Source organism: Epinephelus moara, chromosome 14, assembly GCF_006386435.1.
Source record: "Epinephelus moara isolate mb chromosome 14, YSFRI_EMoa_1.0, whole genome shotgun sequence".
Taxonomy (NCBI): Eukaryota; Metazoa; Chordata; class Actinopteri; order Perciformes; family Serranidae; genus Epinephelus; species Epinephelus moara.
In genome coordinates this window covers 14,396,025-14,420,600 of record NC_065519.1, presented here as the reverse complement: position 1 = coordinate 14,420,600, position 24,576 = coordinate 14,396,025, and the positions used below count along the sequence as shown (strand labels likewise).

General features: G+C 36.9%; 1 protein-coding gene across 1 annotated transcript in view; it reads left to right on the top strand.

Moving 5' to 3' along the window:
• si:ch211-266g18.10 (titin) overlaps positions 1-24,576 on the top strand; it is a 51,422-nt gene that overhangs the window by 2,099 nt on the left and 24,747 nt on the right. The window contains exons 3-38 of the mRNA XM_050061340.1: positions 1,634-1,765; positions 1,857-3,164; positions 5,940-5,999; positions 6,174-6,239; positions 7,777-9,171; positions 9,346-9,441; positions 11,116-11,163; positions 11,584-11,640; positions 13,497-13,547; positions 13,640-13,684; positions 13,942-13,992; positions 14,626-14,676; positions 14,931-14,999; positions 15,246-15,341; positions 15,461-15,511; positions 16,120-16,170; positions 17,474-17,542; positions 17,796-17,891; positions 18,035-18,085; positions 18,215-18,283; positions 18,684-18,758; positions 19,194-19,241; positions 19,463-19,513; positions 19,598-19,642; positions 19,889-19,939; positions 20,032-20,076; positions 20,335-20,385; positions 20,837-20,887; positions 21,584-21,634; positions 21,848-21,916; positions 22,164-22,232; positions 22,454-22,549; positions 22,941-22,991; positions 23,600-23,647; positions 23,805-23,855; positions 24,033-24,083. Of these exons, the coding sequence (XP_049917297.1) occupies positions 1,645-1,765; positions 1,857-3,164; positions 5,940-5,999; positions 6,174-6,239; positions 7,777-9,171; positions 9,346-9,441; positions 11,116-11,163; positions 11,584-11,640; positions 13,497-13,547; positions 13,640-13,684; positions 13,942-13,992; positions 14,626-14,676; positions 14,931-14,999; positions 15,246-15,341; positions 15,461-15,511; positions 16,120-16,170; positions 17,474-17,542; positions 17,796-17,891; positions 18,035-18,085; positions 18,215-18,283; positions 18,684-18,758; positions 19,194-19,241; positions 19,463-19,513; positions 19,598-19,642; positions 19,889-19,939; positions 20,032-20,076; positions 20,335-20,385; positions 20,837-20,887; positions 21,584-21,634; positions 21,848-21,916; positions 22,164-22,232; positions 22,454-22,549; positions 22,941-22,991; positions 23,600-23,647; positions 23,805-23,855; positions 24,033-24,083 (4,804 nt within the window). The 5' untranslated portion in view covers positions 1,634-1,644. The remainder of the gene's footprint in view (positions 1-1,633; positions 1,766-1,856; positions 3,165-5,939; positions 6,000-6,173; positions 6,240-7,776; positions 9,172-9,345; positions 9,442-11,115; positions 11,164-11,583; positions 11,641-13,496; positions 13,548-13,639; positions 13,685-13,941; positions 13,993-14,625; positions 14,677-14,930; positions 15,000-15,245; positions 15,342-15,460; positions 15,512-16,119; positions 16,171-17,473; positions 17,543-17,795; positions 17,892-18,034; positions 18,086-18,214; positions 18,284-18,683; positions 18,759-19,193; positions 19,242-19,462; positions 19,514-19,597; positions 19,643-19,888; positions 19,940-20,031; positions 20,077-20,334; positions 20,386-20,836; positions 20,888-21,583; positions 21,635-21,847; positions 21,917-22,163; positions 22,233-22,453; positions 22,550-22,940; positions 22,992-23,599; positions 23,648-23,804; positions 23,856-24,032; positions 24,084-24,576) is intronic.

Sequence of the window (24,576 nt, the reverse complement as noted above, 5' to 3'; positions counted from 1 at the left end):
TATTACGCACGGTTTTGAGGTGCGCAGCGGCAGATCTCACAGCACACTGTTTATAAACCAGTTTACCAGTTTAATTGCAGGAAATGTTTATCTCACTGCCGGTAAAACAACGAAAAAAACAAACAAAACAGTTTGCTCCTGCAGCCAGCCAGAGATGACAGATCCATTACACACACCTGAGCCAGATGAAAAAGAGGAAGAGAAGGAGAGAGATCGAGTTTCGGTCTTTGATGAATGAAGCCTTATTGTTTTGCTGCTATTAAACAATAAGAGACATGTTTTCTCCGTTTACTTAATAGCATAAATATTCACACTACTGCGCACGGGGAGACAGAGACCTGCTCTGCTCCAGACACACTCAGCACCTTGGACAACACGGCGCACCTGACTGTTGTCATTGTGTACATGTTAATTTGATTTCAATCATTTTGTTTTAAATCTACATGTTAATTTGATTTCAATCATTTTGTTTTAAATCTGGACATGTGCAGGTGCAGCCAGTGCTAATAAAGGTCCTATGCCTGCCTGTTGGAGAGATAGAGAAAAGATTAAAGCGTCAAATTGCGGTAAAAGATGTTGTATAAAAGACAGGCTACAACTTTTTTTCCTTGTCCCCCCCTGGAATTATTCTCCAAAATTTTACTGTTTATTGTCCCCCCCAACTATGAAATGGGATTTTCGCCCCTGGCCAAATCTTTTAAAACACCACAGTGAGCCACATTATTTCACTGGGTGACGGTTTCTTTCACTATGATGCACATTTTAACGCTTTTGTTTATTTAATAAAGTGTCCCCTATACACTGTTCTGCTGCTGTAAATAGTTACTAGAGCAAGAAATGTGTATTATTACGCGGCTGAAAATAGCCTGCAATAAACCCAGTATTTACCACTGTTGGACTAAAGCACAGTGCCCAGCTATTTTTTTTACACCTACCAACCTTTTTTTAAAAATGAAACTGTACATATATGACACTTTTTCTTTGTTTTGTAAATTTTTTGTTTTTAGATTTACATCTTCAGTAGGGATGTCATAAAGTATTGACAGATAAACTCCTGCATTTTTGGTTTTGGTCATTTCCTAAGATTTGTTTGCGGTAAGCTCATTTTAAAGGAGCTGTGTACAACATTCAGAACATTTTTATAGTTGCAAACAACTATTTGTTCTGGTAGTGTAGTATAGTCGAGTAATGGTGTCATGAAATCACACTGCCACTGTGTGTGCTCTACTCTGAGCTTCTCTGTGTAATGTCGCTGCTGTTCTGCACTGTGCTCATATGATGGAAGCATAGCGCCAGCTCTCTAGTTTCCCCCCAGGTTAATGTTAGCTCTGTCAGCACTGTTACTATTGTTAGCACTTTTTGAGTTAGCACTGGCTCAGCCACCTCATGTTGATAATTGTGTGCAGAAAACTCTGTCCCAGACTCTGAATGTTGTATACAGCTCTTTAAGCAAATGAGGAGGGTCATGAACTGCAGCACGTGGTGTGTACTCCAGTATATAATATTATGAGTGGTCATTGTTCCCATTTCACCCCATCAAATTCTTCCGCACCTGAAAATAAGTTTGGGGCTGCGTGTCCGTGTAAAAGATGAGAAGGTCAGATAAGAAAGGTCACATGGGTTGATGATACAGTTGCAGAGATCATGCAAGCTGCCAGAGATGAAGCTGCTGCTGCTGCAGCACAGTTAAAGACTGAGGAGGAGGCCGAAGTTCCCACTGAAGCCACCAGTGAAGAAGATGTGACCGAGGCAGAGGAAGATGATGGTATTCCTTCGGTTTTTCTTTAATAGTCACATTAATTAGTCAGATACAGGATCAGTAACAGGCACTAAATTTGTCACTATCACATCACTAGTGAAACATGTTGACGCCGAGGAGGCTGAACGTGAGCCATCACTGGAAGATGAAGAAAAGGAGACTGATACTGAGGAAGAGGAAATTAAAACAGAGGAGGGTACAGCACAGCAGGAGGAGGAGGTAAAAGAAGATAAGGAAAGCCTTGGTACAGAAGAGGAGGAGGAATTAAAACAAAAGGATGACGAAGAAGAACAGGAAGAGGGAGATATTAAACCAGATACTGAAGAAGAGGAGACCAAAGCTGAAGAAGTTTTGGTTGAAAGGGACGAGGAGGAAACAACAACAGAAGAAGATGCTGTAAAAGAGAAGGAGGAGGAAGGGGAGGCCACAATGGAAGATTTGGTAGAGGAGGAGGAGACCAAAGCTGAAGAAGCGTTGGTGGAAGATGGGGAGGAAGAGGAGGAGACAAAAACTGAAGGGGACACAGTAGAAGATGCTGATGAGGATGAGGAGGAGGAGGAGGAGGAGGAGGAGGAGGAGACCAAAACTGAAGGGGACGCAGTAGCAGATGAGGAGGAGGAGGAGACAAAAACTGAAGGGGACACAGTAGAAGATGAGGAGGAGGAGGAGACAAAAACTGAAGGGGACACAGTAGCAGATGAGGAGGAGGAGGAGGAGACAAAAACTGAAGAAGAAGCAGTAGAAGAGGAGGAGGAGGAGACAAAATCAGAACTTGTGGTGGAAGAGGAAGAGGAGATCCAAACTGAAGAAGATTTGGTGGGAGCTAAGGAGGAGGAAGAGGAGGAGCCAAAAACTGAACAAGTTCTGGTAGAAGATAAAGAGGAGGAGACAAAAACAGAAGAAGAGGCTGAGGAGGAGGAGACTGAAGATGAAGATCTTCATGTTGATGAAGAAAACATTGGAATAACTGACACTGACGTCAAAGATCAGTTTGTTAAAACTGACCAGGACGATCAAACTTTAGATCTGGACGATGATGAGACTCCAGAAGAGGAGGAGGAAGGAGAAAAACGGGACAAAGTTGAGACGACAGAGGTGGATGATGACGATGACAATGAAGATGAAGAGCCACCTGTCCAACAACTTGATGTAAAAATTCTGTCAGCTGAAAAACCTGATAATGCCAGTGTAGTGCCTGAACCTGACGATGAGGAAGACGAAGAAACAAGTATTCCCGAAGATGACGAATACTCCGACATCATCGTTGATCATGATGAAAACAACAACAACAGTCAAAGCGGGAAAACTGAACACAAACGAAAGCGGAAGTTTCGTATTCCCTTTGAGAAGCTCAGGAGAGTCGGATCCAGAGCTCACAGAGAACACCTTGGCGAGCACGAGAAAGGTACAACACTCCCACCATCATCATCATCATCATCACATAGTTTTCATCCTGTTTTTCATTATCGGGTAATGAACATGTTTCTGAATGGTGAATGTGTTAATGATAAATGTAATGTGTCACGTTTACATTTTCTTAACATATTTTCACGGACATGTTGAATGCTCTTTGACCTGTCGGTTGAGACGTGACTAAACTTAATAGAGCCTGACAGATACCTGTTCAATGACTGATGTAACATATTTCATATTTTCATTTCAGTGCTTTATGTTGTGTGTTCATTTGTTTTGTGTGTTGTTAATCATCAAGGTTTATAGATTAGAGAAATATTCCAACATTTTAGGATATACTATGTTTTGTTGTTTTACCCAGAATCAGAGAAGACAAACAGGATGAATTCTAGCTAACGAACTAGCTAAACTGCAGCAACAAAGAGTCACATGCAGAACATGCCTTATAACAAGGGTATTCAACGGAGTATTCAACAAGCCAAGGACCCCATAGCTTAAAGAGGGACAGAGTACATTGTAGTATAAACCTGAGTTAATCCTCTGAATATTTTTGGGTTTTCTCTCGCTTGAGCTTGCCTGCAGCTGCTGAGTTAGCAGCAGGTGTCGCATGGCTAGGTGCGTTAGCTTCACTCTCTACGTTTTTGCTTTTGGTAAGTCAGAGTCACTTGCTTGAAAAGTTACAAAACAATTCATTTTAGCTCATAAGAATGTCCATACACTTGGAAAAATAATACAGCTAAGTGACCAATATGTTTCAATAGTAGCTAATTTTAGCTAACTGGTTCACCTTGCCGCACAGTGATTTAGCGTTAGCTAGCTTGCATGAATGCGCAAGGAATGGATTCAGCCGTTAGCCTATCATGTTGTGTAACGTTACTGTAAAGTAAATGTTTGTTTTAAATGTTTTAATGAATAGGTTGATATATTTATTGTGTATTTTCAGACATTTTTTAATTGTTGGAAAAGAAAAAGAACTTCAATTATCAAACAGTAATTTGGTGCCCCCCTTGCAGAGTGCCCCAGATATAAGTCCTAAAACCTGTAAACAAGTTAGCATTTTTGTAAGCTCCAATGCCCTTGTCTTGAAGTCAGTGGGTTTTTAAATGGGTTTTTGGTTTGATGCCTGAAATAAGGTCTGCAGACTTTTACAGCTTGTTCTAAGATATAAAATACGTCAGTAAATACTCCACTTGTGAACTTTGTAGCTACTAACATGGCTTTACAGTCTTGTTATGGTGGTGATGTTAGGTCATGCGACCATAGTGTAGTTCGTTTATAGCTTAGGGTTAGCTTTTTATTTCTGGCAATTGCGTAGGATTCAAAAATCATAAAAAGCAGTGAAGATTATCTTGCTGAGAGAAACATGTATCATAAACGTTTGTTTGCCACAGAGCTTATTTTCTGCAGTAATCCAAAATCCAATGGAAAAATCCCACAGGTATTTTAGGGAGGGAACCAGTGTGATGCTAACTTCTGCGTTAGCTTACGGAAAAACATCATCCCTGCAGCACTCCACTAACTCTGAGGACCCCCTGTAAATGCTAATGCTTTCAAGTTTTCTTCACTAAAAAAGTAATTCAGTTATAGTTGTCAGTATATCCATGGGTACATTGCAAACAGGAACTGCTAACAGCTTATTCGACATACTTTTAAAGATGCCAAATTGCCAAACTGTAAAGAAATATAGGCCAAAAATAATAGGCCACAGTTGAGCTAAGGAACTCACCTGGACACGTCTTGACCTCAATTTACGTTGCCCAGGACTGTCTTTGCATTGACTGTACTACATTGTAGCCTCTAAATTTAGCTTTGAGTTCAGTCTGAACAGTCGCAGGTGTTCGGGCTCACATAGCTCTCGGATCATAATATACCCCACTTATTTTTGGAAAACAAGGTCACCTTTACCATATATATCTCTGTAGATATTTTCAATCTAGGAAAAATAACTATGTGTGCTCGACCTATCTGTTTACTGGTCTTACAGGGATGTAACTGATATTGATCTTCTCATGTGACTACAGGAAAGATGAGCACATTTACTCATATGCTGGTGTGTTTCTTTAAGAGATACAAACAGTTTTAACTGAAAAGCAAAGATGGAAATAGTAAGATTAAATCAGGTTTTATATAGATCAGAAACTCATGCTCACTTCGGATATAGCTGCACGGAAAGAAGATCTCGGGACTAATACAGTACAGCACCTTTGATTTTCAGCTCCTTTAATCATGCTCCCTCTGATGAATCAGCAAAGACAAATCTATTTTCCAAGGTGCAAATTGTGTACTTAAGTGTTCCTGCTTTAGACCCAACGGTCACTGCCAGTGAGCCAATAGAGAAAAGGGCAGCTAGATGGAGCTAACAGGCTAAGAAAAACATGAATAGATTTCTGGATGAGGACATGAATCACCATTCTGATGTACTGCATGATCTTCCCTCCAGAGTGAATTATGTATCAATGAAAAATGATTACCAAATGATCACTTCATTGTAGACATAGCAATGTGATGACAGAAAGACGTTGGACAGATGATACTTTTTGTTGGAATGAAAATCCGGTCAGGACAGATTGTTTTAACAATATAACACCATTTAGCTAGGGGTGTGTTTTTCATCATAGTGTTTTTAGCAATGTAGTGCTTATAGTGCTTATGCAAGCATGGTTATTTGTCATGATAACAATATCACACTCTGATTACTGGTCAGAATTGCACTGTTATCTGCTTTTTTTTTTTTTTTTTTAACGTATTTCTGCATGATATAATTTAGTTCTCAAAGAGGCAAAGGAAAGACATGCAATAAAAGAAGTTAAAGATGCCATTATTAAAGGTAATATTCTTAAAGTTATGCACCCTCTTCACTTTGCTCACTTCCAACATTCAATTTATATTTCTTAATGTTGTAATTAAATGTATTGATTTGGTATAATTTAGTCAAAACAATAAAGCACTCTACGCACACAAGCAGCTGATAGTTCTGCTTATGATTTACTGTTGCTAACAGAACTAAAAGAAGAAAAAGTAAAGGAGGAGGCCAAACCCCTGGAGAAGAAACCGCCAAAGCCCAAAGGTAATTACACTAAAATATTGTTTAAAAGTACATGTGAAAAAGTAAAAACAAGACTGAAACTTTATGTGGAGTATGTACCAAAGTTCACAACCAAATGTTGATATAGTTTTTGACTTTTTCCCACTATTATTACATACTAATTACAGTGGTTAACATGAAAAGCAGGTGTACTGTATACGACTATATTTCTCGAAACAAATTACATTCACTTGCCTCTTTATTAGGTACACCTGTTCAACTGCTTGTTAACACAAATAGCTAATCAGCCAATCACGTGGCAGCAACTCAAACCATTTAGGCATGTAGACATGGTCAAGACGACCTGCTGAAGTTTAAACCGAGCATCAGAATGGGAAAGAAAGGTGAGTTAAGTGACTTTGAACATGGCATGGTCATTGGTGCCAGACAGGCTGGGTATTTCAGAAATTGCTGATCTACTGGGATTTTCACGCACAACCATCTCTAAGGTTTAAAGAGGATGGTCCAAAAAAGAGAAAATGTCCAGTGAGCGGCAGTTCTCTAGGTGAAAATGCCCTGTTAATGTCAGAGGTCAGAGGAGAATGGCCAGACTGGTTCAAGATGATAGAAATGCAACTCAAGCTCAACTCGAATAACTGCTTGTCACAACCAATGTATGCAGGAGACCATCTCTGAATGAACAACAAATTGAACCTTGAAGCAGATGGGCTACAACAGCAGAAGACCACGCCAGGGAACACTTGTCAGCTAAGAACAGAAAACTGTGGCTACAATTCGCACAGGCTCACCAAAATTGGACAAAAGAAGATTGGAAAAATGTTACTTGGTCTGAATTTGGCGTAAACAACATGAAAGCATGGATCCATCCTGCCTTGTATCAACGGTTCAGGCTGGCGGTGGTGGTGTAATGGTGTGGGGGATATTTTCTTGGCACACTTTGAGCCCCTTAGTACCAACTGAGCATCGTTTAAATGCCACAGCCTACCTGAGTATTGTTGCTGACCGTGTCCATCCCTTTATGACCACGGTGTACCCATCTTCTGATGGCTACTTCCAGCAGGATAACGCACCATGTCACAAAGCTCAGATCACCTCAAACTGGTTTCTTGAACATGACAATGAGTTCCCTGTACTTCAACAGCCTCCACAGTCACCAGATCTCAATCCAATAGAGCACCTTTGGGATACAATGAAATGGGAGAGTCGCATCATGGATGTGCAGTCGACAAATCTGCAGCAACTGCATGATGCTATCATGTCAATATGGACCCAAATCTATGAGGAATGTTTCCAGCACCTTGTTGAATCCATGCCATAAGGAGTTAAGGCAGTTCAGAAGGCAAAGGGGGGTCCAACCTGGTACTAGCAAGGTGTACCTAATAAAGTAGTCAGTCAGTGTATGTTTCAGTATTGGTAACCTTCCAACTTGTACACAAAGTGCACAGGGTACTTTGACCAGCTTCAGTTATTTCTATGGAAAGTGCTTTGCCACATAAATGTATTTTATTATCTACATGGTAAGTACAGGGAAAACTGACACTTTGATGGTTGCTTTTAGAAGAAGAGCCTATAAAGAAGGAAGAGCCAAAGAAACCAACCAAAGAAGAGAAAGAAGTCAAGATAACACTCAAAGAGGAGGAAAAAGTCAAGAAACCTCTCAAAGAAAAGAAGGAAATCAAGAAACCTGTCACAAAAGAGAAAGAAGTCAAGAAACTTGTCAAAAAAGAGAGGGAAGTCAAGAAACCTCTCAAAGAAGAGAAAGAAGTCAAGAAACCACCCAAAGAGGAGAGAGAAGTCAAGAAACCTCTTAAAGAAAAGAGGGAAGTCAAGAAACCAATTAAAGAGGAGAAAGAAGTCAAGAAACCTCTCAAAGAAGAGAAAGAAGTCAAGAAACCACCCAAAGAAGAGAGAGAAGTTAAGAAACCTCTTAAAGAAAAGAGGGAAGTCAAGAAACCTCTCAAAGAAGAGAAAGAAGTCAAAAAACCTGTAAAAGAAGTGAGGAAAGTCAAGAAACCTCTCAAGGAAGAGAAAGAAGTCAAGAAACCTCTTAAAGAAAAGAGGGAAGTCAAGAAACCTTTCAAAGAAGAGAGAGAAGTCAAGAAACCTCTCAAAGAAGAGAAAGAAGTCAAGAAACCTGTAAAAGAAGAGAGGGAAGTCAAGAAGCCTCTCAAAGAAGAGAAAGAAGTCAAGAAACCTCTGAAAGAAAGGAGAGAAGTCAAGAAACCTCTCAAAGAAGAGAAAGAAGTCAAGAAACCTCTCAAAGAACAGAGAGAAGTCAAGAAACCTCTCAAAGAACAGAAAGAAGTCAAGAAACCAACCAAAGAAGAGAGAGAAGTCAAGAAACCTGTCAAAGAAGAAAAAGAAGTCAAGAAGCCTCTCAAAGAAGAGAAAGAAGTCAAGAAGCCTCTCAAAGAAGAGAAAGAAATCAAGAAACCTCTCAAAGAAGAGAGAGAAGTCAAGAAGCTTCTGAAAGAGAGGAGAGAAGTCAAGAAACCTCTCAAAGAAGAGAAAGAAGTCAAAAAACCACCTAAAGAGGAGAAAGAAGTCAAAAAACCTCTCAAAGAAGAGAAAGAAGTCAAGAAACCACCTAAAGAGGAGAAAGAAGTCAAGAAGCCTCTTAAAGAAGAGAAAGTAACAAAGCCTGTAAAAGAAGAACCAGAAAAGATCTCCAAAGAGAAGAAACAACCAGTCAAGCCTTCTAAAGTGGTGAAAGAGGAGGGAAAGCAAGAGAGGCGTTCCAAAGAAAGGGCAGTACCAAAGAAGCCCTCCAAAGAAAAGCAAGAACCAGAGAAACCTTCCAAAGAAAAGAAAGAGGTCAAGGTGATTCCCAAAGAAGAAAAAGAACCAAAGACGATCTCCAAGAAAGAACCAACAAAACCCTCTAAAGAAGAGAAAGAAATCAAGAAGACTCAAAAAGACAAAGAGCCTGTCAAGAAAAGGGATACTACGACAGGTAGGCGTAGGCCAGCATTGCAATGTTTTTACACAAGGATCCACTGACTATCCCTACCTTGTCAGTTATCAACAGTAAGCGCCTGCAGCCATGCTATGACAATGCTAGCATGTTCACTATGCTCACCATCTTAGTTTAGCTTGTTAACTGATCAGCTTTGCCTTTTTATTTAAGATGCTGCACCCAAAAAGGCTGCAAGGAGGGTGAGAGTAGTCAAGAAGAAGGTTGCGCCTGTCCTGAAGAGGGAACATCTGAATGTTACAAAAGCAGGTGAGATAACACAGCGCGTACAAAGAACATGTCACAGTGACATTATTTTCTTAATTAGCATTTGATGAATTTTGCACTAACTCAGCTTAAACCCAGTCAATGGAACAAAAAGACATAATTGGCTACTTGTTCAAATGGCTTAAAGCAACCCATGTTTACATTTCTGCTTACATAACTTCCCACAAAAATTGTATTGAAATCAAACTTTGTTTTTCTGCTGTTCATTACAGCTGAAGAGCCCAAGAAGGCAGTAAAGGCACTGAAAGCAAAAAAGCATATAGTTCCTGACCTGAAAAAGGAACACATGAATGTCACAAAAACAGGTAAATAACAGGCCACACTTATTACCATATGCTAACTTTAAGATACAGTGTGTAAGATCACAAACAATAGGCAATCTCGAAAATATAAAGAATCAAGAGTAGACCAAAATTTAAAACTACTGTTCTAATAATATTGTCTTTAAAACATAGATCTCATTAGACCCTTTTCATCTCCCCACTACAATATGCCTTCATTATTCATGGTGCTAACTGCTAAATATGCTTTTACTCCTTAAAGGTAAAAGCCAACATCAGATTCGCTCTCATTTGGTGTTTTGCATTGCTATATTTGCGTTGTCTTCAGCACTGCATCTCTTGGATGCCTGCTGCTTATGATCTGGCACCTAGTTGCTACCTGACCTCACCTGAGTGCTGTGGAGGTACATGCCCAAAAACAACATAGCCTTACTCCAAAGTCGTTGAAATACAGCACTTGGGCAGTGACTTGCAGCGTCAGACACTGACGAAAAAGCCGTCCTTTAGCGTCAGCATGACAAACGGCCGGTTGTGGTCATAGTTTCATAGTGCTCGGAGACATCAGGGGGATATGTGGCGGGAAATGAATGAAAGTTAAGGGGAAGACAGCCCAAGTAGGTCAGGTGGGAGGGGTGGTGGATGGGTCCAACAAACACCAATTTCCACCAAGGAGAGCAGTGTTCATGTCCTGTGAGATTGTAAAGCCAAACCCTGTTCTTTTTTCCTAAATCCTACCACGTGTTTTTGTTGCCTAATCCAACCATGTGGGTTAGTTGTTGAAGGCAAAAAAAAAACATCAATTTGCTGTGTTTTACCAATGTAGTGCATTTATTTTGAAAGAGACTCCATGAAAACGTAAAATTTGAAAGAAGACAATGCATGTAACAGGCATAACTTGACATGGTGTCGCAGAACGTCAACATCCAACGCATCAAGGGTACCTTTGAGATCATATCTGGACATGGAAAGTCCATGATACCCTTGGTGCATATGGAGAAGTTTCTTCTTTCCACACAAAACTTATAGTGGGATACATGTACTTTATGACTGCATATTCAACATGTCTCAAAACATATCCCATTTTTATAATGTACAGTCTCTGCCCTGCCATCAGGTGTTTCATTTTGTATATACTTCAGATCATGCCTAATAACTTTAGTGAATATGGAGAAGTCTCTATTTTCATAGTAAACCTTGTAATGAGTCTGCAACATGTATCGTAAGTGTGTAGATATTGTTTCACATTTTTTGGGGTCTGGTATGATATTTATTGAGGTCTAAAAAAACATCTTACAAAGCACTGAATTTGATTTTAAAAATGATGTAAGCCCCTTGGCTTGACTGATATTTTTGTTTTTATTTTTTGCTTTTAAAGCTGAGGTTCTCAAAAAGAGGAGGGCCGAGCCAGTGTCTCCCAAAAAAGGTTTGTGTTTCTTTTGTGTTGTAATTTATTGCACAATGTATTTTCAATCACATTGTAGTTTTGCAGCAGTAATTTACTTTGTGGTCTCTAACTGAACTGTATACATTAGAATCAATAGAGCTATGAATGTTTTTTTCTAGCACCTGTTATCAAAGCAAAACCTAAAGCTGCTGTAAAGAAGAAAGGTATGCAGCACAAGTGTGTTTCTGTAGAGCTTTAGTAGCTTTAACATGTGGCTGCTGATGAAAACAGTAATGTTCAGACTGTATTTTCAGTCTGCAACATGAAGTGAAAGTGTGTACAAATTGTTTCAACATTTTTCTTTTTTGTCTCAAAAGGTCTTAAAAAGAATTGAATCTTACTCTAAAACTGATGCAGGACCCCTGGCTTGACAGATGTTTTTGTTATTATTTCCTATAGAAGCTGAGGTTCCTAAGGAGAAGGCCAAGAAGGCTGAGCCAGTGACTCCCAAAAAAGGTTTGTTTCTCTTTGGTACCTTCATTTATTAGTTAATTTCACGATTTCTGACTTAACAGTTTACATTAGAATCAACAGGGCCATGAATGTTTTCTCTAGCACCTGTTATCAAAGCAAAACCTAAAGCTGCTGTAAAGAAGAAAGGTATGCAGCACAAGTGTGTTTCTGTAGAGCTTTAGTAGCTTTAACATGTGGCTGCTGATGAAAACAGTAATGTTCAGACTGTATTTTCAGTCTGCAACATGAAGAGAGAGTGTGCAAATAGTATTGTAGAAATAGTAATCTTCAGAATATTGTCAGTAATATGATTTCAAAGGCATGTTAAGGTAACAGCCTAAAATCAAAATGTGTTGTTACAGTTACATGCTTTGCTATAGGCTGACAAATTAGTTTTACTGCTTTTTTTTTTTTTTTTTAATAGCTGGATTATACAAGAAGTGGATTGTCATCACTCAGTCTCTGAGTAATGACATAGGCCTAATCATTAAGAAATAATGTAATTGTAATTGTCATTTAAAAAAAACACATAAAACTTAGATGCATGTTTTTTTCACAGTGCTTTACTTTTGGAATGGTCATAAAGTAGTACAATAAAAATGTTCAAGGAAGAACACTGTGATAGTTATTAATTTGAGATTGAATTGTGAATTAAATTGAATTGAATTGAATTAGTTTGAATATTGAATTTCACCGTCTTTTAATCTTTTCTAGCTGTCATTGTCTCAAACAGTCTACAAAAACTGCAGTTTTCATAGACTAGCTACTTACATTACATGTTTAATGTGAAGCTAAGATGAGCTAATGAATTATATTTTTGAATATTCCCCAATAACAGAGGCTCCTGCAGTTCCTAAGGTGAAAGCCAAACCAGAACCTGCAAAGAAAGGTATGAACATGCTTTTATTCTTTTGTATCAACTGTCAATAAATTTGTAAAAAATAGTGATTGTATGGATTTTTTAGCACATCAATATTTAATTCATTTAATGATTCAGCCAATTTTGTGGTTGCTGACATTGGCATTTTATGTGAAGAACATATATATTCAATTAAAGTGTCACATAACACGACATATTAACACTCATCTTTACATATACTTAAAACTTGAGGGCTTATTGGTGTCATAATTTTCCAGCAGTGGCAGCTCCCAAGGAGCCCAAGAAGGAACCAAAGGAAAAAGTCAAAGCTGAACCTTTAAAAGCAGGTAATGTAAATCCATCCATAGAGTCATACTGAGAGCATGACTGAAAATACTGTATTGTAAACAGTATATGTGAGCATTAGTTGTACTTCACTGCAGACGGCCCCAAAATAGAGGGCCAGGTCAAAGCCTAAAGAAGGCTAAATAGACAAAGACTGATTTTCTTTGTTTAATGAAGGGTATATTTCTCTGTACATAAAACTTTTCAATCAGCTTTGTCTTTGTATTTCAGACGCTGCACCCAAAAAGGCTGCAAGGAGGGTTAGAGTAGTCAAGAAGAAGGTTGTGTCTGTCCTGAAGAAGGAACATCTTAATGTGACAAAAGCAGGTGAGAAAATACAGTGCAATTTTAACCTCATGATCAGCATCTCATGATTTTGCAGTGACACAGTTTACCTATTTAATGTGAAGCTAATATGAGCTAATGAATTATATTTTTGAATATTCCCCAATAACAGAGGCTCCTGCAGTTCCTAAGGTGAAAGCCAAACCAGAACCTGCAAAGAAAGGTATGAACATGCTTTTGTGTCAATTGTTGTTTGTAAAAATATTTAATGAGGCCTTAAAAATGTCTTAAAAAGCATTGAATTCGACTTTAAAAGTGATGCAACATCCTTAACTTGACTTATATTTTTTGTTTTTATTATTTACTTTAGAAGCTGAGGTTCCTAAGGAGAAGAAGGCCGAGCCAGTGACTCCCAAAAAAGGTTTGTTTTTCTTTGGTACTTTCATTTATTAGTTAATTTCATGATTTCTGACTTAACAGTATACATAATAGAACCTTGAATGTTTTCTCTAGCACCTGTTATCAAAGCAAAACCTAAAGCTGCTGTAAAGAAGAAAGGTATGCAGCACTAGTGTGTTTCTGTAGAGCTTTAGTAGCTTTAACATGTGGCTGCTGATGAAAACAGTAATGTTCAGACTGTATTTTCAGTCTGCAACATGAAGTGAAAGTGTGCACAAATTGTTTCAACATTTTTGGAGTTTCAAATAATTTTTCATGAGGCCTTAAAAATGTCTTTGAAAGCACTGAATTAGACCATAAAGTGATGCAACACCCTTAACTTGACTGATATTTTTGTTTTTTATTTTTTGCTCTAGAAGCTGAGGTTCTCAAGGAGAAGAAGGCTGAGCCAGTGACTCCCAAAAAAGGTTTGTTTTTCTTTGGTACTTTCATTTGTTAGTTAATTTCACGATTTCTGACTTAACTGTATATATAATAGAGCCATGAATGTTTTCTCTAGCACCTGTTATCAAAGCAAAACCTAAAGCTGCTGTAAAGAAGAAAGGTATGCAGCACAAGTGTGTTTCTGTAGAGCTTTAGTAGCTTTAACATGTGGCTGCTGATGAAAACAGTAATGTTCAGACTGCTTATTAATCTAATTTCAAAGACATGTTGAGGTAACAACCCAAAATCAAAATGTGTTGTTACAGTTACATGCCTTTCTATAGGCTGACAAATTAGTTTTAGCGCTTGCACTCAAAAATTTGTTTTAAAAACAACAGCTTGATTATATAAAGAATGAACGCCATTACCTAAAAAAGACAGAGATGCATGTTCTTAACACTACCTTATTTCTGGATTGGGAGTAAAATGATGCAATGAAGATGTTCAAGAAAAATCAACATGATAGATATCAATCTGACATATTGAATTTCAACATGTTTTAATCTTTTCTTGTTGTCATTGTCTCAGTCTACAAGAATTACAGTTTTCATAGAGTGCTAACATGTGAAGCTAAGATGAGCTAATGCATTTTATTTTTGAATATTCCCCAATAACAGAGGCTCCTGCAGTTCCTAAGGTGAAAGCCAAACCAGAACCTGCAAAGAAAGGTATGAATATGTTTTTATTCTTTCAGTTGTCAATACATTTGAAAAAAAAAAAATACAGTGATTTTATGGTTGTTTTTTTTAGCAGATTCTCAACTACTCAGCTAAATTGTTTTTGGATGCTGACACTGACCTCTTATGTAAAGAACACATAAAAAAATATTTATTTAATAAAGGTTTTACATAACACTACATATTAACACTTAGCTTTACATATACCTAAAACCTGAGGGCTCATTGGTGTCATAATTTCCCAGCAGTGGCAGCTCCCAAGGAGCCCAAGAAGGAACCAAAGGAAAAAGTCAAAGCTGAACCTGTAAAAGCAGGTAATGTAAAAACATCCATAGAGCCATACTGCAGCTGTTGTGATACATATATAGTTTTCATCACAGTACAATATCTGTAAACATTAGTTGTACTTCAGCACAGGAGGTCCCAAAATAGAGGCTTGACAGGAGCCTTAGTAAGGCTCAATAGACTGATAGGTTTCCTTTGTTCAATTAAAGGTATTTTTTCTTTCCTCTGTATAATGTATGTGCATTTTTTTAATCAGTTTTGTCTTTGTATTTCAGACGCTGCACCCAAAAAGGCTGCAAGGAGGGTTAGAGTAGTCAAGAAGAAGGTTGTGTCTGTCCTGAAGAAGGAACATCTTAATGTTACAAAAGCAGGTGAGATGATACAGTGACATTTTATCATTGTGGTCAACATTTCATGACGTTGCACTGATACATTTTATATGTTTAAGATGAGATAATGAATTATATTTTTGAATATTCTCCAATAACAGAGGCTCCTGCAGTTCCTAAGGTGAAAGCCAAACCAGAACCTGCAAAGAAAGGTATGAACATGCTTTTATATTAAAGCGATTATAATTTCTTTTAGATGTTCAGATGCTCCATGTCCTATTGTTAACTAATATCTCACCTCCTCCTTAATCGGCTCATTCAAGAATGACAAAAATGTAATTTTTGGTGTATTCCCCAATAACAGAGGCTCCTGCAGTTCCTAAGGTGAAAGCCAAACCAGAACCTGCAAAGAAAGGTATGAACATGTTTTATTCTTTTGTGTTGATTGTCAATTCATTATAAAAAATAAAGTGAATCTATTAGCTGTTGAGATGTTTTATAACCTGATATCTCACCAATCTTTAATTAATTAAAGATTTCAACTCATTCAATAATTAAACAAATAGATAGATGGTTGAGTTTTGATATCAAGCGTCACACAATAAACACTTCTCTTTATATACACCTACACTTGAGGAAGATAGAGCATCTTAATGTTACAAAAGCAGGTGAGATGATACAGTGTGTAGAAGAACAGGTCGCAGTGACATTTTATCCTCGTGGTTAGTATATTGTGAATTGGCAGTGACACAGTGAAGATATTCAGTATGAAGCTAAGATGAGCTAATGAATTTTATTTTTGAATATTCCCCAATAACAGAGGCTCCTGCAGTTCCTAAGGTGAAAGCCAAACCAGAACCTGCAAAGAAAGGTATGAACATGCTTTATTCTTTTGTGCCAATTGTCAGTTTATTTAGTAAAGTAAATTTGATAATTTTTAGCTGCTTATGCTCCATAACCTAATATCTCATCAAACTAAACTAGATGTTTTTTGTTTCTTTGTTTGTTTGTTGACACTGACTATTTATGTGTAGAAAACATGAAAAAATACGTATGCAATCGAGGTTTTATATGACACTTCTTTACATATATCTAAAACTTGAGGGCTTATTGGTGTCATAATTTCCCAGCAGTGGCAGCTCCCAAGGAGCCCAAGAAGGAACCAAAGGAAAAAGTCAAAACTGAACCTTTAAAAGCAGGTAATGCAAAACCATCCATAGAGCCATACTGCAACTGTTGTGATACATAAACGGTTTTCATCACAATACAGTATTTGTAAGCAGCAGTTGTACTTCAGTGCAGGAGGTCCAAAAATAGAGGGATGACTGAAGAGGGCTAAATAGACTGATAGGTTTCCTTCGTTCAATGAAGGGTATTTTTCTTTCCTCTGTATAATTTATGTGAAACTGTTCAATCAGCTTTGTCTTTGTATTTCAGACGCTGCACCCAAAAAGGCTGCAAGGAGGGTTAGAGTAGTCAAGAAGAAGGTTGTGTCTGTCCTGAAGAAGGAACATCTTAATGTGACAAAAGCAGGTGAGATGATACAGTGAAATGTTATCCTTGTGTTTAGCATTTCATGATTTTGCAGTGACACAGTTTAATGTGAAGCTAATATGAGCTAATGAATTATATTTTTGAATATTCCCCAATAACAGAGGCTCCTGCAGTTCCTAAGGTGAAAGCCAAACCAGAACCTGCAAAGAAAGGTATGAGCATGTTTTTTATTATTTTGTGCTGATTGTTGTTTGTTAAAATAAAGTGATGCTCCATGAGCTAATATCTCACCAATACTTTATCGGCTCATTCAAGAATGACAATAATGTAATTTTTGTGTGTATTCCCTAATAACAGAGGCTCCTGCAGTTCCTAAGGTGAAAGCCAAACCAGAACCTGCAAAGAAAGGTATGAACATGCTTTATTCTTTTGTGTCTATTATCAATTCAATAAGTGAAGTGAGTTAGATATTTTTTAGCTGTTCAGATGCTCCATAACCTACTATCTCACCAATCTTTCATCAGACCATTCAAGAACTAAAATATTCTTAGATATGATGCACACCATAATTTTTGTGCCGTACACATAAATATATATGTTCAAAGACGCTGTCACATAAGAAACACTTAGCTTTACATATACCTAAAACTTGAGGGCTTATTGGTGTCATAATTTCCCAGCAGTGGCAGCTCCCAAGGAGCCCAAGAAGGAACCAAAGGAAAAAGTCAAAGCTGAACCTTTAAAAGCAGGTAATGTAAATCCATCCATAGAGCCATACTGAGAGCATAGCTAGAAATATTTTTATGATACATTACAGTACAATATTTGTTAGCATAAGTTGTATTGTAAAAATGTTTACTCATAGAAGCTCCCAAAGAGAGGCCCAGCTGGAGCCTAAATAAGTCAAAATAGACTGATAGGTTTCCTGTGTTTAATGAAGGGTATATTTCCTTTATCTGTATATTTTTTGTGAAGCAGTTCAGTTTTGTCTTTTCATTTCAGACGCTGCACCCAAAAAGGCTGCAAGGAGGGTTAGAGTAGTCAAGAAGAAGGTTGTGTCTGTCCTGAAGAAGGAACATCTTAATGTGACAAAAGCAGGTGAGATGATACAGTGTGTAGAAGAACAGGTCACAGTGACATTTTATCCTTGTGGTTAGTATTTGATGACTTTGTAGTGACACAGTTTATGTGAAGCTAAGATGAGCTAATGAATTATATTTTTGAATATTCCCCAATAACAGAGGCTCCTGCAGTTCCTAAGGTGAAAGCCAAACCAGAACCTGCAAAGAAAGGTATGAGCATGTTTTATTCTTTTGTGCTGATTGTCTTTTCAATAAGTAAAGTAAATTTGATATTCAAAGATATCACATAATAAACACTTACCTAAAACTTGAGGGCTTATTGGTGTCATAATTTTCCAGCAGTGGCAGCTCCCAAGGAGCCCAAGAAGGAACCAAAGGAAAAAGTCAAAGCTGAACCTTTAAAAGCAGGTAATGTAAAGACTCACAGATGCTGCAGTCTGTTTACATCCTGTCTTACTCAGAGAGGACTGAAAACATTAAAGAAACTATAACTGAAACACTGGAAATCCTCACATCAACATCTTTATACCCCATTTATATCAATGTGTCACATGACCCTTGTCTGACTAGAAATCTATGTCAGTTCAACAGAACGTTTTTTGTCGTTTGAACATTTAATTGTCAGATTAACATAAATATTGGAGTTTGAAAACATAATTAAATCAGTGTTCTATACACAAAAATATTGTGTCAAAATAACTTTATTTGTCATGCTGAATTTGATCAAAAATTAGGTTGAATTCGTACATTTTTTTTCTTACATTATGTATAAATAAAACTAAAGGATTAAAAAAGCTTCTCATTTCAGCTGAAGAACCCAAGAAGGCAGTTAAGGTGAAAGCTGTAAAAAAGCACAAGGAACATGTGAATGTTACTAAAGCAGGTAAGTGACAGGCCACACTCATCACATCAGGCTTTATAATGCTTTGACATATAATAGATGAGCTGACAGATAATTGAATTTCCCCTTGGGGATGAATAAAGTTATTCTTATTCTGTTTTTCTTATTCTTATATGTTAACATTTTAAGATGCAGTGTGTGAGATCTTAAACACCATGGGATTCTTAAAATATCATGAATCAAGAGGAGTACACCATCATTTAAAACTATTGTTCTAATAATAATACATTTATATTGTGTTTCAAACACGGATCTAAAGTACTCTCTATCAGGTCACGACTATAGTCTGCTTTCATCGTTCAAAGTGCTGCACAACATCCATTTTTTAAGATTTTGTATTTCAAACCTGAACGAAACTTTCCACATAATCTTTTTTCAGCTGTATGTTTTCACACACTGATGTTTTCTCTGTCACAGAGCCTGTAACTCCAAAAGAAAAAGTCAAACCAGCACCAACAAAAAAAGGTAGCTACAGTGATTAATTTAATTTCACCAATAAAATATCATCCGTACTAACTTGTATGTTTTCGGTCTGCTTATTTAACAAACTTTTTAGTCTAGATGCTTGAATGTTGTGGTGTCAGGAATCTTTGTGTGTGTGTGTGTGTGAATAAACTGCATCATGAAAACAAAGTGCTGTAAATGACCAACTTGACTCATTTTAGAATTTTTATTATTTGTTTAAGAAGCTGAGGTTCCTAAGGAGAAGAAGGCCGAGCCAGTGACTCCCAAAAAAGGTTTGTTTTTCTTTGGTACTTTCATTTATGTCACAATGTATTTTTCACTGGTGGTTCCTGACTCGGGGCTGTGTATTCCTCTAGCACCTGTTATCAAAGCAAAACCTAAAGCTGCTGTAAAGAAGAAAGGTATGCAGCACAAGTGTGTTTCTGTAGAGCTTTAGTAGCTTTAACATGTGGCTGCTGATGAAAACAGTGATGTTCAGACTGTATTTTCAGTCTGCAACATGAAGAGAAAGTGTGTACACCTTGTTTCAACATTTTTGGAGTCTCAGATCATATTTTCTGAGGCCTTAAAAATGCCTTTAAAAGAACTGAAACTGATGCAACACCCTTAACTTGACTGATATTTTTGTTTTTTATTATTTGCTTTAGAAGCTGAGGTTCTCAAGGAGAAGAAGGCTGAGCCAGTGACTCCCAAAAAAGGTTTGTTTTTCTTTGGTACTTTCATTTGTTAGTTAATTTCACGATTTCTGACTTAACTGTATATATAATAGAGCCATGAATGTTTTCTCTAGCACCTGTTATCAAAGCAAAACCTAAAGCTGCTGTAAAGAAGAAAGGTATGCAGCACAAGTGTGTTTCTGTAGAGCTTTAGTAGCTTTAACATGTGGCTGCTGATGAAAACAGTAATGTTCAGACTGTATTTTCAGTCTGCAACATGAAGAGAGAGTGTGCACAAATTGTTTCAACATTTTTGGGGTCTAAAATCATATTTAATGAGGCCTTAAAAATGTATTTCAAAGCTTTGAATTTAACTTTTAAAAGTGATGCAACACCTTTAACTTGACTGATGTGTTTGTTTTTATTATTTACTTCAGAAGCTGAGGTTCCTAAGGAGAAGAAGGCCGAGCCAGTGACTCCCAAAAAAGGTTTGTTTTTCTTTGGTACTTTCATTCATGTCACAATGCATTTTTCACTCCCTTCATTTTTTTAGTAGATTTGCATAGTTCGTAGTGTACTTTGTGGTCTCTGACTGGAGACATGTATTTCTCTAGCACCTGTTATCAAAGCAAAACCTAAAGCTGCTGTAAAGGAGAAAGGTATGCAACACTAGTGTGTTTCTGTAGAGCTTTAGTAGCTTTAACATGTGGCTGCTGATGAAAACAGTAATGTTCAGACTGTATTTTCAGTCTGCAACATGAAGAGAAAGTGTGTACAAATTGTTTCAACATTTTTAACCCTCAGGCATCAGTTTAATTTACTACCCTTCAGGACAAAAATGTCCATAATGAAGCATGAGGGTTAAGAATGTCTCAAAAAGCACTGAATTAGACAGACCCCTGGCTTTACAGGTGTTTTTTTAATTATTATTTCCTTTAGAAGCTGAGGTTCCTAAGGAGAAGAAGGCCGAGCCAGTGACTCCACCAAAAGGTTTGTTTTTCTTTTATGTTGTAATTTATTTCACAATGTATTTTTATTTTTAATTACACTGTAGTTTTGCAGCATCAGTTTACTTCGTGGTAATTGTATGAATAAGAATTTATAGGTCCATGAATGTTTTTTCTAGCACCTGTTATCAAAGCAAAACCTAAAGCTGCTGTAAAGAAGAAAGGTATGCAGCACAAGTGTGTTTCTGTAGAGCTTTAGTAGCTTTAACATGTGGCTGCTGATGAAAACAGTAATGTTCAGAACTTTTGAAGACTTGTTAAGCAAACAGCCCCAAATTTGTTGTTCCACTAGTGTTGTCGGGGACAACAAATTTTTGTCATTTTACGTTTGACTTGAACATTTACATGCTTCACTATATATTGACGAATTAATGTTAGCTCTTGCATTCAAGAATTAGTTTTAAGAAACTGACTGTCAAAAATGAACTGTCATTACCCTAAAAAAGACTGAGAGCTTAATGGGGACTGGGACTAAAATAATGTCATGAAAATGTTCAAGGCAAAACAACATGACAGATGTCGATCTCACACATATTGAATTTAAATGTTTTTTAAATGTTTTTAGTGTTGTCCTTGTCTCATATACAGTCTGCTAGAATTACAGTTTTCATAGAGCATTCACAATACATGTTTCATGTGAAACTAATGAATTATATTTTTGAATATTCCCCAATAACAGAGGCTCCTGCAGTTCCTACGGTGAAAGCCAAACCAGAACCTGCAAAGAAAGGTATGAACATGCTTTATTCTTTCAATTATCAATACATTTGTAAAAATAATAATAAAGTGAATACATTTTTTTAGGTGTTTAGATGCTCCATAACCTAATATCTCATCAATCTTTAATTCATTCAATAATTCAACCCATTCAAGAATTAAACTCAACTAAATTCTAGTTAGATATTACGCATATTTTTTGTTTGCTGATGTCATAATTTCCCAGCAGTGGCAGCTCCCAAGGAGCCCAAGAAGGAACCAAAGGAAAAAGTCACAGCTGAACCTTTAAAAGCAGGTAATGTAAAACCATCCATAGTATGTAAAATATAATGATGTGTGCAACAATAAACTGTCAAAATAACATTTATTAGTAAACATCATTTTATTGTTTGTTAAAAGTAAAATAAGTAAAGTTTAATTATCCACCAATCTAGCATTTCTTAATTACAGTTATCACAGTGTTACCAAAAGGGTCATATAATAAAAATGTATCATTACATATATCTAAAACTTGAGGGCTTATTGGTGTCATAATTTCCCAGCAGTGGCAGCTCCCAAGGAGCCCAAGAAGGAACCAAAGGAAAAAGTCAAAGCTGAACCTTTAAAAGCAGGTAATGTAAAACCATCCATAGAGCCATACTGGGAGCAAAGCTAATAATGCTGTTACAATACATGTTTTTATTACAGTACCATATTTGTGAGCATTAGCTGTACTGTGCAGAAGCCTAAATAATGCTAAGAGAGTGGTTTCCTTTGTTCAATGAAGGGTGTATTTCTGTCTTCTGTATAATTTATGTGCAACTGTTCAATGAGTTTTGTCTTTGTATTTCAGACGCTGCACCCAAAAAGGCTGCAAGGAGGGTTAGAGTAGTCAAGAAGAAGGTTGTGTCTGTCCTGAAGAAGGAACATCTTAATGTTACAAAAGCAGGTGAGATGATACAGTGTGTAGAAGAACAGGTCACAGTGACATTTTATTCTTGTGGTTAGTATTTCATCAATTAGCAGTGACACTGCTCACATGTTTAATGTGAAGCTAATATGAGCTAATGAATTATATTTTTGAATATTCTCCAATAACAGAGGCTCCTGCAGTTCCTAAGGTGAAAGCCAAACCAGAACCTGCAAAGAAAGGTATGAACATGCTTTTACTCTTTTGTGTTGATTGTTGTTTGTAAAATTAAAGCGTTATTTATTTTTTATTTTTTTCATTTTTTTAAGATGTTCAGATGCTCCATGACTAACTAATATTTCACCAATCTTTAATCGGCTCATTCAAGAATGACAATAATGTAATTTTTGTGTGTATTCCCCAATAACAGAGGCTCCTGCAGTTCCTAAGGTGAAAGCCAAACCAGAACCTGCAAAGAAAGGTATGAACATGTTTTATTCTTTTGTGTCAAAGTGATTTTAATTTTTTTTAGCTGTTCAGATGCTCCATGAACTAATATCTCACCAATCCTTAACCAGTCCATTCAAGAATGACAATATAATTAGATAGTATGCCCAATATTTGTGTATTACACATAAAAATTCTATATTCAATATATTCTGAGAAAATGTCACACTTCTCTTTATATACACTTAAACTTAAGGAAGGTAGAGCATCTTAATGTTACAAAGGCAAGTGAGATGATACAGTGTGTAGAAGAACAGGTCACAGTGACATTTTATCCTCATGGTTAGTATTTCATGGATTTTACAGTGACACATTTTACATGTTTAATGTGAAGCTAAGATGAGCTAATGAATAATATTTTTGAATATTCCCCAATAACAGAGGCTCCTGCAGTTCCTAAGGTGAAAGCCAAACCAGAACCTGCAAAGAAAGGTATGAACATGCGTTTTTCTTTTGTGCTGATTGTCAGTTTATTGTAAAAAATAAACTTCATCTGATTTTAAACATTAACAAAACTGAAACTTTCCATGTAATCTTTTTTCAGCTGTATATTTTCACACACTGATGTTTTCTCTTTCACAGAGCCTGTAACTCCAAAAGAGAAAGTCAAACCTGCACCAACAATAAAAGGTAGTTAAAGTGATTAGTAAAATGATACATAATATGTGTGATATGTGGTGTCAGGAATCTGTGTGTGTGAATAAACTGCATCAGTTGTATAATAACATGATAACAAATCGCTGTAAATGGCCAACATGACTGATATTTTTGTTATTATTTACTTTAGAAGCTGAGGTTCCTAAGGAGAAGAAGGCCGAGCCAGTGACTCCACCAAAAGGTTTGTTTTTCTTTGGTACTTTCATTTTTCTCACGATGTATTTTTCACTCTCTTTAATTCTTTTTTTGTAGATTTGCATAGTTTGCAACTGTAGTTTATTTTGTGGTTTCTGTTGATACCATTACATGTTCAACAGGAAACTAATAAATTATATTTTTGAATATTCTCCAATAACAGAGGCTCCTGCAGTTCCTGAGGTGAAAGCCAAACCAGAACCTGCAAAGAAAGGTATGAACATGCTTTTATACTTTTCTGTTGATTGTCAATTTATTGTAATAATAAACTGGATCTGATGGGTTTTTTTTGGTTTGTTTCTTTCTTTAGCTGTTTAGATGTTTCATAATGTTTCATTTCACTTAACCATTGTAACACACCAAATGCCTTGGCTTCTCATAACTTTCTCACAAAGCTAAGAAATGAGGCCATTAACAAATAAACCTCAAGAGAGCGGGCAGCTACATCCTTGTAGTGATGGTTAAGAGTATTATTTGGTCTGCTCAGAGTAAGCTAAGTGTGTGCGTCTGCCCGGCTGTGTGATACATCCTAATATCTCACCAATATTTAATTCAGTAAAGATTTCAACCCATTCAAGAATTAAACTCGGTCATAGATGAGTTTAGATATTATGCATATTTTTTTGTTTATTGATACAAACTTTTTATATGCAGAACACAGAAAGACACTTACCTAAAACTTGAGGGCTTATTGGTGTCATAATTTC